The sequence below is a fragment of the Miniopterus natalensis genome, chromosome 7, assembly GCF_054644295.1.
Source record: "Miniopterus natalensis isolate mMinNat1 chromosome 7, mMinNat1.hap1, whole genome shotgun sequence".
NCBI classification, from domain to species: Eukaryota; Metazoa; Chordata; class Mammalia; order Chiroptera; family Miniopteridae; genus Miniopterus; species Miniopterus natalensis.
The window spans coordinates 18,720,415-18,734,143 of NC_142087.1; the positions used below are offsets into that span (position 1 = coordinate 18,720,415).

Sequence of the window (13,729 nt, forward strand, 5' to 3'; positions counted from 1 at the left end):
TTGTAATCCTATGTATTTTAGTTCATTAATTTGAAAACGTTATTGTCACATCCAGCAGTTTTGGGTTCTTAAGATGCTAGCTTAGATTTTGGCACATAGCAGTTGCTCAATAAATAAATGAATAATTAAACAGAAGTACAAGTTAGAATAGATACGATTGGGCCAACTTACTTATTTAGCAATTAGAAAATTCATGAGTATGTTTTACTTAGTTTCAGAAAAAAAATTTAAGGCATTTAAAAAAACATATAGCATAATATTGTAATAACTATGTATGGTCCCAGGTGGGTACTAGACTTATCAGGAGGATTGCTATGCAAATTATATAAATGTCTAACCATTATGCGGTACAACTGAAACTAATATAAAATAATATTGAATATCAACTGTAAGTGAAAAAAATAATATATAGCCTACAACAAGGTAGCGTAAATTGACTAGGAATTAAACAAAGGGAATGAGAGAAGTTGAGTCAGGAGTGAGGCTTCAAAAGTGAAATCACAGAAAATGTACAAATTTGGTTCTAGCAGACAATGCAAAAAAAGGAAACCTGGGCAATTAGATAATTCACAGTGCCCTTAAAAAAATAAAGACGATTATTCAAAAGAAGCAGTACAATAATTTCTCCTGAGGGTTTTCCCAAAGAAGAGCCCCCAATTGCTCTTTGCTGTGATTCACTGGAAGTCATGCACCCCAGACACAAGCTAGGTCCATGGGCGTGAAGCTGGAGCCAAACAAAGACTGAGCAGGAGCCCCACAGGAGTGACAAAGGAGAAGGCTTATTATGAGAAAGACGCCCGCTAAGGAAGCAGTGGGAACGGAGATGGGCCTTTGAGGACCAGACCTAAAATCAGGACTGAGGAGAGGACTGCCATGAGGCCATAACGCGGCTGTGGGTGAGAAAAGGGTCTGCACAGAAGGGGTGGCCTGAGCAAGCCCGTCGGACAAGCGCCCAGCACCAAGTACCTAGACGGCGCAACACCAAGCACAAGACTGGACGGAGCAATGTGATGAAACTGCCACTCAGGGGCAGGGAGAGGACTCAGCTGTCCCAGTGAACTTCAGGTGGGAGACGTGCACCTCAACTGGGACCTGGCGACTAGCTGGGTCATTATTTACATAGATGATCCCTCCTTCTCATCACCAAGGACTGTCAGCACCGCGGTGGGGAGTCTGCTGTGTGCCCTCAAGGGGTCCTGGTGTTTTCCTGAGAACCTGCTCTGATCCTGGGCCCGACGCCTTCCTTCCTAAGCACTAAGGACTCTGGCCCCGCGAGCTGCTCTCCTCTTGTTCCTTCATTCCTGTGAATGGAGGGGGTGGCATGCACCTTGCTGGGCACGAAGACCCCGAGAGACTCCCAGTCACTCGGGGGCAGCTGACCGTGCTCGCTAGGACCCAAAAGATGAAAGTCAGAGCGCAGAATACATTTACTGGTCTAACTCTGCCGAGCTAAACAGAAGATTATATAAATTAATCCTAACGCTGTTAACTAAATCACTCAATTTTACACTTCCATGGATTCACATTTTCAAAAAGGGAGAGAGAGAATAGAGAAAGAATATCTTACTTTGGGATTCAAGTCAAAGAAAGTGTAGTATTTAAATCGTAGCAGCAGCTGCTCATCTTCCTGGATGCCCTGTTCCATGAGGGAGCGTGAGGAGTCCAGCCACCTAGAAAACAAAGGGGTGAGTTAGAAAAGTCTATCAGTTTTGTACATATATATTACAGTAGCAGATATGCTTGCATGCTATATACAGTATGTGCATCATGTAATATATACGTTACATATGTGTTTATATTATGTACACACATCTCCTTGAACAGAGTCTGAGTAAGTAATATGGACCCAAAACCAGTAAGGGAGAGGACTTGAGGATAGCTTCCATCTATATTTTATCTTATGGCTTTCTCAGTACTATATGTGTGTGTGTGAATTTTTTCTCATTGACACTTTAAAGTAACCCAGTGAAGCAGCCAGAGCAGTTTTTATTTTCTCAGTTTTATAGATGAATAAACTGTCTCAGTGACATCAAGTGATGTGCTTAAGGTCACGTGCCTTGTGGTGGAGCCAGAATGCGCATCTATTCTTGCTGAGTGCCCGCACGGCCTCTCCTCCACACCGGGTGGTCCAACCAGAGCTGGCTCTATCTCACTGTCTAGAACTTTCTGTAATTACAACAATATTCTATATGGCCCTGTCCAATAGAGTAGCCACTAGCCACATGTGGCTAGTACCAGGTTTTAATTTTAATTAAATTCAAATTTAGATATAAATATCTGCACATGGCTAGTTGCTCCTATACTGGATAGTATAGTCCTAGGATTGGGAAAAAAAACACAAAACAGGTAATGGTGAGAGGTGGAGGGGTGGAGATTAAAAGTTAACAACAAAACCAGATGGGCGTGAAAGTCATCCAGTACCACTGAATGAAAATGGCTTGAATTTCTGCTATATTAGCCCCTAAGAGGCAATCTCCATCCTACAGGGCTTGACAGTCCAGTGGGGGAGACCAAGCCTCCTAATAAAGGAACAAAGTGACACTGGAACAAGTGGAGTATGAGGACAGAACTATGGAGAAGTGACTGGTCTTGCTTGAACGGTGACATCTGTGAAGGAGGGAGTCTGTGGCTGGGCCTTAAAGGACAAGCAGGGACTGACCTGTAGAGCAGGAGGAGAGGAGAAGGGTCCTGGGGCAGTGACAGAAAGAGTCCATGTGCACCATGGGGGATGGGTACAAGGACGCAGAAGGACAGAGACAGCTGCCGGCACCAGGTACCACAGGGAGTGCGATGCTGTCCACAAATCTGACTTTATTTGGCGTACGGGGAGTGAAAGGAACTAGTGGTTTAATAAATAGTTTGAGCGTATTTTTGGAGCCCACTTGAAGCGAAGCAGAAGGAATCGCTCATCAGAACGTCGGAAGAGAGAATGTTAACAAGGCCTTGCGGGCGGGTGGCCACCTTGGGTTTCCGTCTGACTTTTGGGGACCAACCGACTTATAAACTGCTTGACATCCCATAAAGTACACTTTGCACACATGTAGGGGTGAAGAATTAGCATTCACATATGGTAAACCGCTGGGCTACCCAGACACAGAAAGGTTGTCACACTTTGTACGTATTGAAGTGACCAAAGGTCGCATTTTTTCTCTTTTGGTGCTAAAATCAGTACTGACTTTCGCTAACTGGGTGCGACCCCCAGGCACCCTGCCTTAGACATTAAGCACCCTCCCCACCTCTGCTGCGTCTCCCTCACCGTATCAGCATCAGCCCACGAGAAGCAGCGGGGCCGTGTCCTTACCCTGCGTTAAGCTTGGCTTTATCGACCAGCGACCGGGCCTGGTACATGTCAGCCAGCGCCTCGGGTGACTGCGGGGGTTGGCTGAAGGCGAGGATGCTGCAGTTTTGTTCGGTCAGAGGGCTGTCACTGAACCAAGTCATGGTGGACGACACTGGCGTGCCGTTGACGGGGTCGTACGTGGGCGTCATGGTTTTACTGTACAAGCCAGGACTTACTGGAAGGCAAAGGGGAGCCCACACGAGGGTATGAGATTCAGGGAGCAGGAATCTTTGGAAAAGTAAGTAGGAAGACTGCTGACACTAAAACGGGTTTTGAATTTAAATATTTGTAGCATTTAAAAAATAATCAGATGATGCCCGGCCAGCATGGCTCAGCGGTTGAGCATCGACCTAGGATCCAGGAGATGGAGGTTTGATTCCCGGTCAGGGCACATGCCCGGGTTGCCTTCTAGATCCCTAGTCGGGGGCGAGCAGGAGGCAGCCGATCAATGACTTTCATCATTGATATTTCTCTCTCTCCCTCTCCCTGTCTCTCTCTGAAATCAATAAAGACATACTTTAAAAAAAAAAAAAAATCAAACAAGTCATGACTGATGGGGGAGAAGTTATATACAGGTAAAGCTCTTGCCCGAATATTTAGCTATGAAAAATGTGGAAACTGGCCCAGTTGGCGTGGCTCAGAGGCTGAGCATTGGTCTATGATCCAGGAGATCGCAGTTCGATTCCCGGTCCGGGCACATGCCCGGGCTGCAAGCAGGATCCGCTAGTCGGGGGCGTGCAGGAGGCAGCTGATCAATGACTCTCTCATCATTGGTGTTTCTATCTCTCTCTCTATCCCTCTCCCTTCCTCTCTCTGAAATCAATAAAGATATATTTAAAAAAAAACACCCAAAATGTGGAAACTGATAGGCTGTAAGAGCTTCCACAGTCAATCCAGACAGATGTTGGAGACTATCTCCTTCTCAACAATTCAAAATTCCTCTGTTCTAGCAGCAAGTTTTTACAATAGTAGAGAACCGGAGATCTCACAGAATGCACATATAGGCTGTATTTTGGGCAAATTCCTTAAAGAAATAGCAGTACTTGCCAATTTTAAGAATCCAGCTAATTGATGGTTTATATATCATCTGGCTATAATTTGCATTGGAAAAATGCAAATAATTCCCTTTCTTCTTTGCACTGGAAACTACTATACACCTCAGGTGTTAGAAAACTCTCAGGTGTTGCAGGCAAGTTAGCTTTTTATATTTTTATATAAAAGGAAAATCATTTTTACCTGTTCTCCTGTTACATGTCTAGTGGTGCAAAATTTAAATGGAATTCATACAAGAGTCACATGAAGATAGAACCAGGAAAACAGAAGTATATTTGAGGGATCCAAATAATGTGTTTTCCTCCTCAAACTCACAGCCAGTTCTACTAAGGTTTTTAATTAATCAGAAATGCAATACATGCAATTAAAATAATGAGCTATAAAACACAGCTTGTCAAAAAAATTCTGTTTGTTCCAAAACTAGTTGTGTATTCTTTCTTCACCACAGGACTCCTGCAAGGTTAGTCTTTGTTTGGGGGACAGAGGAGGGAGGGAGAAGAGAAAGACAGAGCAGAGGGGAGGACAATGCCTGGGGTTTAGATATTTAAGAAACTCTTGGCTTTAAGAATGAAGTAAAACAACAAAGTACCTGTCTGGAATCTTACCTGGTGGCCCTGAGATTGTCGGAGAGCTCTCCAGGTTCAAGACGTCCTCAATTACGGGCTCCCTGTTAGTCTTGTCTTTTTTCTTCTTCTTTTTAAAACAGTCACCAGAAGGCTTTAACAAGGAAAGTTCTTCTGATCTTCTAATATCTAACAAATAAATGTAAAAAGAAGATCACGCTGGGCATTTAAAAATCATTTCTCAGAAAGTTGCTGAGAAGGAAATGGAACTAAACTGTACCCCTTTTTGAAGAGGAATGGAGACCCGCCCCCCCCGTGGGGACACGTGTGGGACACATAGTGGAAGGAGATTCAGTCTAGTAAAATTTCTAGTTTTTCAATTTGTTGTGAAAATCTTCCAAATGTATCCGAAGCAAAGGCAATAGTGTAATGGCCCCTCCACGGGCCCATCACCACCAACCACGACCAGGATTCTGCTATTCTTGTGTCACCTACTTACTACGGATTCCCCTCTCCTTTCTTTCCCCCCTTCCTTCTTTCCCCCTCCTGCTCCCCCCCCCCTTTTTAGCTTTTTAAACATCAGCCAAGGACCCCACCTGTTTTCTTTATGGACCACAGATCCTGAGAGCCCTTTTCTTACGTGATGCCCAGCAGCTAATTTCATCCCTGTGGCAGACATTGGCAGCCTGCCCACCTCTTCTTGGCCCTCACCAACTCAGGGCACTCTGACTCAGCTTCCAGTGGCAGCTAGGACATGTGTCTCTGCCCGAGGGCTTGCTCTGAACGCCGGACGCCGCACTGCCCAGATACAGATGCAACAGGCCACACGAGTCCAGAGAGTGAATGCTCTCCAAGAGCGGCCCTCAGTGACTGATGAGTGGTGTATTAACCCCAAGCTCCTTCGCCCTTGGGTGGCATGGCCCTGAGGCATGTCTGCGGTGTCTCCCAGAGGTCCCAAGGAGCCCACAGTGTGACCTGATTGGTGACAATCTCTTATTGGTGGCGCCTTCTCTGCCCAGACTCACGTCCCCATTCTTAATCAGTGTTTCCTGGCATTACCTCCCAAATAAAAAGATATTTGTACTTGAACCTTTATTTCAGGGTTTGCTTTGGAAGTCCCACAGAAAAGAAATGGCTTGGGTGAAGCTGTCCTTAGTGGCTGTTAAACTCATGGGACACCATCTCATAAGAATCAGTTTCAATCCATAATTAGGTATGCTTTTCTGCTTAAACTCCACAAAGGATTTTTGTGCATAGGGCTATGTATTAATTGGAGCCAAATGTTAGCAAAGTAATTAAGTCATTACCCCACCATCCTCTCAAAACCAATAAAGACGCATTGGCTCTATGGCGATAAAGATTTAATGGAACTCTTTTTTGGTTTGTCTTAAATATAATGATGATTTGCCATGGCTTAGAGAAATGAGTTTGGGGGGATCGTAATGGGTTTGTTCCTTCTGTGTATAAATCTCTTTGAAATAGTTTTGAGCTTTGGGGGAATGAATCTGAAGTATCTCAATAATGTCCCATTTGGTTTAATCTCACCTAAATGGCTCAAGTGCCCAGACCTGGGCTTGAAAAGTGCGCGTCCTAATAAGGGCAATGCTCCGTGAAGCCAACCACGCGAGGCAGGCAGAGCGCGCCCAGCGTTTTCCTGCCCTCTGCCAAGAGTCCAAAGGGCACGGGCCCCTCCGGGGAACTCACTCAGGGTTCTGCAGATGTCACTGACAGCTCTGAACACCACGGCCGAGAAGCTGACTCGCAGCCTCACAGTCTTCACGTTGGGCAGGCGGAGGCGGAGCATTTTATGCTGAGGGGTGAAGACAAGCTTTGCGTCGGCCTGCACTCCACATTTGTCCAGGGTCCAGTGCGTTTTCAGAAGCCAGCAACGCTTCTGTTCCCACCAGAGGGCAAAGTCTGACCAATCTTGGGCTATGTCTGAAAAAAATAGAAAACACAGTGAAGTAAAACAAGAGGATGGCACTCCAGTCAATTCCATCAGGCGCAGAAACGAAAACAAACCACTGCTCTCTAGGGCCCCACCTGCTCTTACAACCCAAGGCTCAGCGATTGTTGGCCTTGGTGGGACAGGTAGAAAACAGGCTGAACCTCACCATCTGATATTTAAGTGCTGTGGAAGCAACAGAAACATACAAATTTGGTTCATGTTGAAATGCTCAAGTTCTCTTACTTTAACCTCTTGGTGCCATGGGCCTTTCTGCGAAGACCAGGAGCACTTGGCTTTAATCAAGATTATTTCTCTACTAGCAATGTACCCCAGTTTCCAAAGTGTCTACGCTGAAACCAGAGCCGGGTATTTTCTCTGAGTGTCAGCACCCGCATGGAGACCTCCCCCGCCTTCAAGGTGGGCATCCAAGTGGAATTCTTTTTCTTCATCAGTGCTGGAGTCAGCAGTCAATCTTTTATTTTGCTAAATTAAGAGCCACCAGTGTTTTTTTATTTACTTAAAAAAAAAAGGTTTCTGTTCCTCTTTTTAAAGTAGAAAGCCTTTTTTTTTTTTTGCAATGCTGTTAGTAGTAGAAGTATAAATGCTATAACTATTTTAGAAACTCTTATTATTCAACAATTCCTCTCCTCTGACCTACATCCCCAACAGAAATGCCTATACGTACTCACCAAAGACGTGTACTACACAGCAGCCCTGTCTGTAATAGCCCCCAAATGGAGTCACCCCCAAATGTCCATCAACGGGTAAAGGGATAAACTGTGGCATAATCACACAACCAAGTAAGAGAACACACGAACCAAAACTATATGCAACAATGCGGATAAACCTCACAGACACAATGCTGAGCTAAAGAAAGCAGATGCATAAGAGTCTATTTTGTTTAATTTCACTTATAAACAGTTCAAAAACAAGTACAATTATTGCTGTGGTGTTAGAATTCAGGACAGAGGTTACCCTTGGTGGGGCAGTGACGGGGAGGGGTCAGGTGTGGGACTGGGGTGGGGGAACAAGTAATGTTTTGTTTCTTGATCTGGGGTTGGCGACAGGACTGAGAATTCATTGAACTACACACATATGGCAAGTACACTTTTCTGTATGTATAGTAGACTTCAGTGAAGACTTGCTTCAAAAAAAGCTTTCTTTCACTAGTGTAAATGAATGGCCTCCAGCATCCACGGCCTTAGAAGATAAAAATAAAAACAAAGCAAATAGAACATTATTAAATTCTAGGTTGATTGGGTTGGCTCCCGTTGTAAAACTCTGACCCCGAAGATCTCACTTTCTCTGTTTAAAAAGGGAGAGCAAATGGTGCATGGGTGTTAAAAAACGCATTAGTACCAAGCTGGCTTTGTCATTGGGCCATCAGGCATTAATGGAGAACTGACACAGTAGTCTAACACCTTAGAAATAGTCTAAGTCACCCTAGATGTCACCAGTGGGACGGGCCCATTCTTGTGGAAATATGGCATTATACCTCCTAGGAAGCTTTAGTTTGTCACCCATGACTCAAGTTTTTACAAGGGTTGTTGGTGGGGGCGTTGAGACACTTGCAGGGCCTCCCATTTCTCTTCTTCTTGGGAGATGAGCCATGATAAGATAAATTATCAGAAAAATTTAGGTGATGAGACAACTTAGATCAGTGGTGATGCAATAGAGAGGGTTTCAAATACAGAGACACCGTAACAAAATAGAAACTTACTGATCTTTTCTACTAACTTGAGCATCACTCCGCCAACGTGCAGGTCTCCGGACACTCTCAGCGTGACATCTTTCTGCTTCTCGTTTGGATGGTCCACTTGGACCACGAGATCCCAAGAAGCAGGTGCAAACTCACTGGACGAGAGCATCGTGGCAAAGGCAGGTGTCCGCTGCACAAAGAAGCAGACATAGGTCAGTACATGAGAAGGAGGCCCTACGGAGCAAAACTTTTCAAAAAATTTTTTAAAACTTTAGGCTCTTCTTGAAAAAATCTGCAGGTTCTCAGTGCCTCAGACATTAAATTTAGCATCTTAATTTTATTTTATTTTTTAAAATATATCTTTATTGATTTCAGAGAGAGGAAGGGAGAGAGAGAGAGAGAGAAACATCAATGATGAGAGAGAGTCATTGATCGGCTGCCTCCTGCACATCCCCTGCTGAGGATCGAGCCCACAACCCGGGCATGTGCCCTGACCGGGAATCGAACTACAACCTCCTGGATCCTAGGTCGATGCTCAACCGCTGAGCCATGCCTGGCCAGGCTAGGATCTTAATTTTAAAGGAAAAAAATCTGAACTATTCTAGCAATAAGCAACAAATTGTGGCAATCCTTGATGATCAACCGCTGAGCCATGCCTGGCTGGGCTATAAGGCCTATTTTTAAAAAAAACATTGGTGCACTCAAATTCCTAAGAAAGGGCTGGTGGAACTGAAAGTGCCTATGAATCCCCTGAGGATGTTATTAACATGCAGGTTCTAGTCACCAGGTCTCAGTGGAGGTGGAGACCCTGCATTCATAACAAGCTCCAGGAGATGCTAGTCTCTGGCTCACACTTTTGAGTTAAAACAGCCCAGGGAAACATTAGCTCCAGGGCTCAGTTCCCCCTTCCCCATCCCCTACCCAAACCGAGATCAAGCCAGGGACTATAGTGACATCTGAGGATCACTATTTTTAATAAAAAGCAATAATTAATCCACCAGGATCATACCAGTTGTGTGCATTTGGAACTGTTCATAACCGTAAGCCTCAGAATACCTCAAAGTACACAAAACAGATAAACATGCAGATCTCAGTAGGCATAGGACAGACTTTGCCTCCGTCTATTCAAAAGTTGAAGCAGCTCCTAATGTATTTATGACCAGAAGGACACCAGTGACATAGTGCTTGTTCCTCCCCATGCACATAGGTGCACACGGAGACCCCTTGCTCGGGCAGTGGCCATGGGTATATTGAGTCTAACTACCTGCTTGTCATTACCAGCCTCAAGTATTGTTTATTATGTACTCACTGGGTGGTGTACTCTGTTTTAACTACTATGGTGCTGTCCCCGTTCTATCAGCAATCCCAGTTAGAATGGGGAAACTCGGGCTCAGCCGAGGCAACTTGCCGGAAAGCACACAGCAAGTTAGATGGTAGAGCACAGACAGAAATCTAGGCCTTTCTAACTTTAAACTCCTGACACCACACCAGGACACATCCTGGACACTGCTGCAACACCGATATGAAATAAAACTCATGAGCTAAACTCTGGTAGCCTTTACGAGGCATTTCTACTAACGTAAATCTTTCCCAGTGAGGAGACAGCAAAGATTTTGCCTTCCCGGTCAAACTCATAACACGGGCATTGAGCTGTTTGACTTTAACATCTTTCCAATTTATAAAATGCTATTATATGAGGTTTAGTTATTTGAAAACGTTTTGTATATAAAATAACCTGTCTTTTAAGGTGAGTCCTTACTGCTTGTTTCATGAGCAATCAGACATAAGGTCTTTTCTTTTCCTAACCTGGGCAATCAAAACACTTCTCATTTCGGCAACAGCTGGTGATTCCCTCACAACAAATCCAGGCTAAAATTAGACAATCTGGTTTCCCCACATTCCTACCCTATCTTTCTGCGCCTTCATTTTTTACTGAATTTCTCATCTGCAGCAAGCTGCTGCTTGTTGAGCAGAGCAGCGAGCTTCAAGGGCGAAAGGGCATCTTAGAGACCAGGACAAGCAGCAGTCACCAGCAGAAAGGCCAGCCCAGCTGCCCACCTCCTCCTGCCCTTTATTAAAAAATGCAAGAACCCAAGTGAGACGAGAGACAGGGAGACGGAGAGGCAGGAAAAAAGGCAGGAAGGCAGGCAGAAAACGAGGCAGAAAGGATGGCAGATGACAGATAGATGATAGATCGATTAGACAGATGGATAGATGATAGATAGACAGATATGGGAAATGGCTATAGATATGGAAATGGCCTCCACGCTGCCCCTGGAAGATCAGAGAGTGCGCCTGGAAGGCCTGTCTTCCGTCAGCTCTGCAGGTCCCCCGGGAGGTGGGTGGGTGGACACCCGCCCCTCACCCCCACGCAGGCAGCGCAGCGGCTGGACAGTTTGTTTTGCGCGGCCGGACGCGCAGGGCTGGAGACGGTTGTCCTAAGCCAAGTGCATTGTTTTTAATTCAACAGCCCCTTCAGGGCGAGCGGCTACAGAAGGGAAGGGAAGGGAAGGGAAGGGAAGGGAAGGGCGCGGGCCTCAGGAACCGGCGCTGCCCACCGGAGCCCCCTCCCTGCCGGCCCCCGCGCCCTCCAGCCCCGGCCCTTGGCACCCACCTTCTTCTGCGCGCCGGCGGCTGCAGCCTCGCAGAGCCGCACGTGGAGGCCGCGCCCCTAGAGGCCGGGACCGAGGCCCCCGGGGCGACTCGGGGCGGGTTCTGGGGGCGCACGGCGGCCGGCGAGGGTGGCGCGCGGACGCGGGGCCAGGACGCCGGGACCTCCGGCCGAGGCGCGGCGAGCCGGGCGCACCGTCCCGCCTCCGCCCCGCGCCCCCGGAGGCGCGGCCCCCCGCGCGGGCGGCAGGCGAGGGCACGCTCGGCGCCGGGCCTGTCGGGTCCCGCCCGGGGAGGGCGGCGCGCCCCGCAGCCTTTCCAAGGGCAAAGGGTGGTCCGACGGCGGCCGCGCGGCGCGAGGGCGCAGGGACCCCGGGCGCGCTTCCTCCGCGCTCCGCTCTGCGACCGCGCTTCCCGCCCCCCCAGGCCGCCTTCAGTGTTCTCGGCGCCCCAGAACCTCTCCGGACGAGCCCAGTGATTCAGGTCCCGCTTCCTCCCCCTGCCCTCCAGGTACATCCATCAGCCCCACCCCGGGGAACGCCCAGGCCCCGAGACTCCCAGCTCCAGGCTCGGACGCCCCCACTTTAAAGCGCCTGGAGGAACCTGTGATCACCAGGTGGAAGAACCGAAAGCGGTTCATCGCTGAGTAAGAGGGTGATGTAACCCCCCACCCCCGCCCCGAGGCGGGCGAGGCGCCCGGAGGACGCACCGCCGAAGACCCCGGCACCCGAGGGCGCGCCTCCCGCCGAAGTCTGGGGTGGCTCACCTCGCGCTCACCGCCCGCCGCACCTTCCCGTCGCCTTCGCTCCCAGAGACGGCGGGGAGGGTGGGTGACGCGGGGGAGTTGACACAGCCTCTCCCAGCCGCCTCCGTCCGTCTTACACACATTGGTTGAGCGTTGTTTGGGTGCCAGGCCTGGAGCTGGGCTCAGGGGAGACGCTGGGCACAAACAGCCTGAAGTTACAGCTCCCCCTCCGCACAGTGGGTGCAGGACGGACGCCCCGCCTCGCCCCCGGCCAGCTTCGTGCAGTACAGTTCAGGCTTTTAGCGATTTGCATCGAGTACAGAGAGCCTGCGATAACCTAAATACGAATTTAAAATGTTAGGACGTTTAGAACTGGAATCCTTGTTTTTGCTTGTGCCTCATCATATTTAGCCAGGATGGTGGTTTTGGAAGTATTTTAAATTTAGTTTTACCAGGTCATTTGAACAACGGTTCAGCGAATATGGAATGTTATAATTAAAACATAATTGAAAACTTGAGCCCGGCTGGTGTTGGCTTAGTGGTTGAGCCTGGGCCCATGGACCGGTGATCACAGTTTGATTCCTGGTCAGGGCACCTGCCTGGGTTTCAGGCTCCATCCCATTAGGGAGCTTGCAGGAGGCAGCCGATCAATAATTCTCTCATCATTGAGGTATCTGTCTCTCCCTCTCCCTTCCCCTCTCTGAAATCAATAAAGATATTAAAAATAGCAACTAGAAACTGAATTTCCTAATTTGGTAGAGTTTGTCAACTCTGGGAATGGGGTCAGTTGTCATCTGCATGCTCAACACGGACTGAACAAATATGCTCTTATCTTGAGCATAAAGAGTCTGAAGGTTTGCTTTCTGGAGACTGCTCATGGCTGAATGGAACATAGACTGTCTCCAAGACCTTGTGTGTGGTCTTGCAGTAGTAATGGCTTCATTTACACCAAATTGGTTTCTCATTTTAGTTGAAAATATCTGGATCATGCTAAAGGATTTAACTAGTTTTAAGCTTTTGCTTGGCCTAGGTTTTTAAAGAGCTTTTAATTGAAATATATTTACTATATTATATATATTTACTATATATTATATATTTTTTACATATAATTATATATATCGATTTATGAAAGAGCACAAATAATGAAAATTCACCAGGTGATGAATTTTCACAAACTGTATATTGAATGTCGAGATCAAGAAACAGGACATTACCAGTCCCCAGAAGTCCCCTAGTCCCCCCTTCCAGTGACTGCGATCCCCCACCAAGATTAACCATAATCTTGACTTCTAACTTCCTAGAAGGTTTTGCCAATCTTTGTGCCATAGATGAATGGAATCCGACAATATGTACTATTTTGTGTCTGGTTTCTTTTGTTCAATGTTATGTTTTTGCGTTTCACCTGTATTGTGTGTCTTTGGCTTTTTTTTTTAAAAAAACTTCCTACCTGTGAAATAAGCGCAATCCACCCATTTCCTAAGGCCCTGGGTTAAAAGGGGCTTAAAAAGTGTATTCTGGACTTCAAAATATCATACATATATAAACAAGCAATATCACCCTTTCTTCCTTTTCAAAAACAAGTGGAATCAACACTTTGAGTCAGTTATTCAATCTACACATATAAATCAAGCAATGAATTAGCTTATTTATTTGTTCAGCTATTGTGTTCCTGTGAAACAGACACCCGAATATTTTCTGAAAATATTTAGATTAACTAGCAGGCTTTTCAGATCATAACCCTGATGCTGAGGAATTCAGAAGAGGGGCGTCT

At 46.8% G+C, this 13,729-nt stretch overlaps 1 protein-coding gene across 2 annotated transcripts in view; it reads right to left on the reverse strand.

Annotated features, from left to right (window-relative positions):
* FERMT1 (FERM domain containing kindlin 1) overlaps window positions 1-12,000 on the reverse strand; it is a 28,509-nt gene extending 16,509 nt beyond the window's left edge. Inside the window, exons 1-6 of one of the 2 annotated variants that reach the window (XM_087818861.1) lie at window positions 11,980-12,000; window positions 8,625-8,793; window positions 6,661-6,894; window positions 4,999-5,145; window positions 3,302-3,515; window positions 1,568-1,670 (exon numbers count right to left, since the gene is read on the reverse strand). In XM_087818861.1, coding sequence (XP_087674987.1) covers window positions 1,568-1,670; window positions 3,302-3,515; window positions 4,999-5,145; window positions 6,661-6,894; window positions 8,625-8,772 — 846 coding nt within the window. In that variant the 5' untranslated portion in view covers window positions 8,773-8,793; window positions 11,980-12,000. Of the gene's footprint in view, window positions 1-1,567; window positions 1,671-3,301; window positions 3,516-4,998; window positions 5,146-6,660; window positions 6,895-8,624; window positions 8,794-11,217; window positions 11,300-11,979 lie in introns of those variants that run through there. The other variant, XM_016212040.2, reaches the window with a different exon arrangement.
* Between the last annotated feature and the right edge of the window lie 1,729 nt (window positions 12,001-13,729).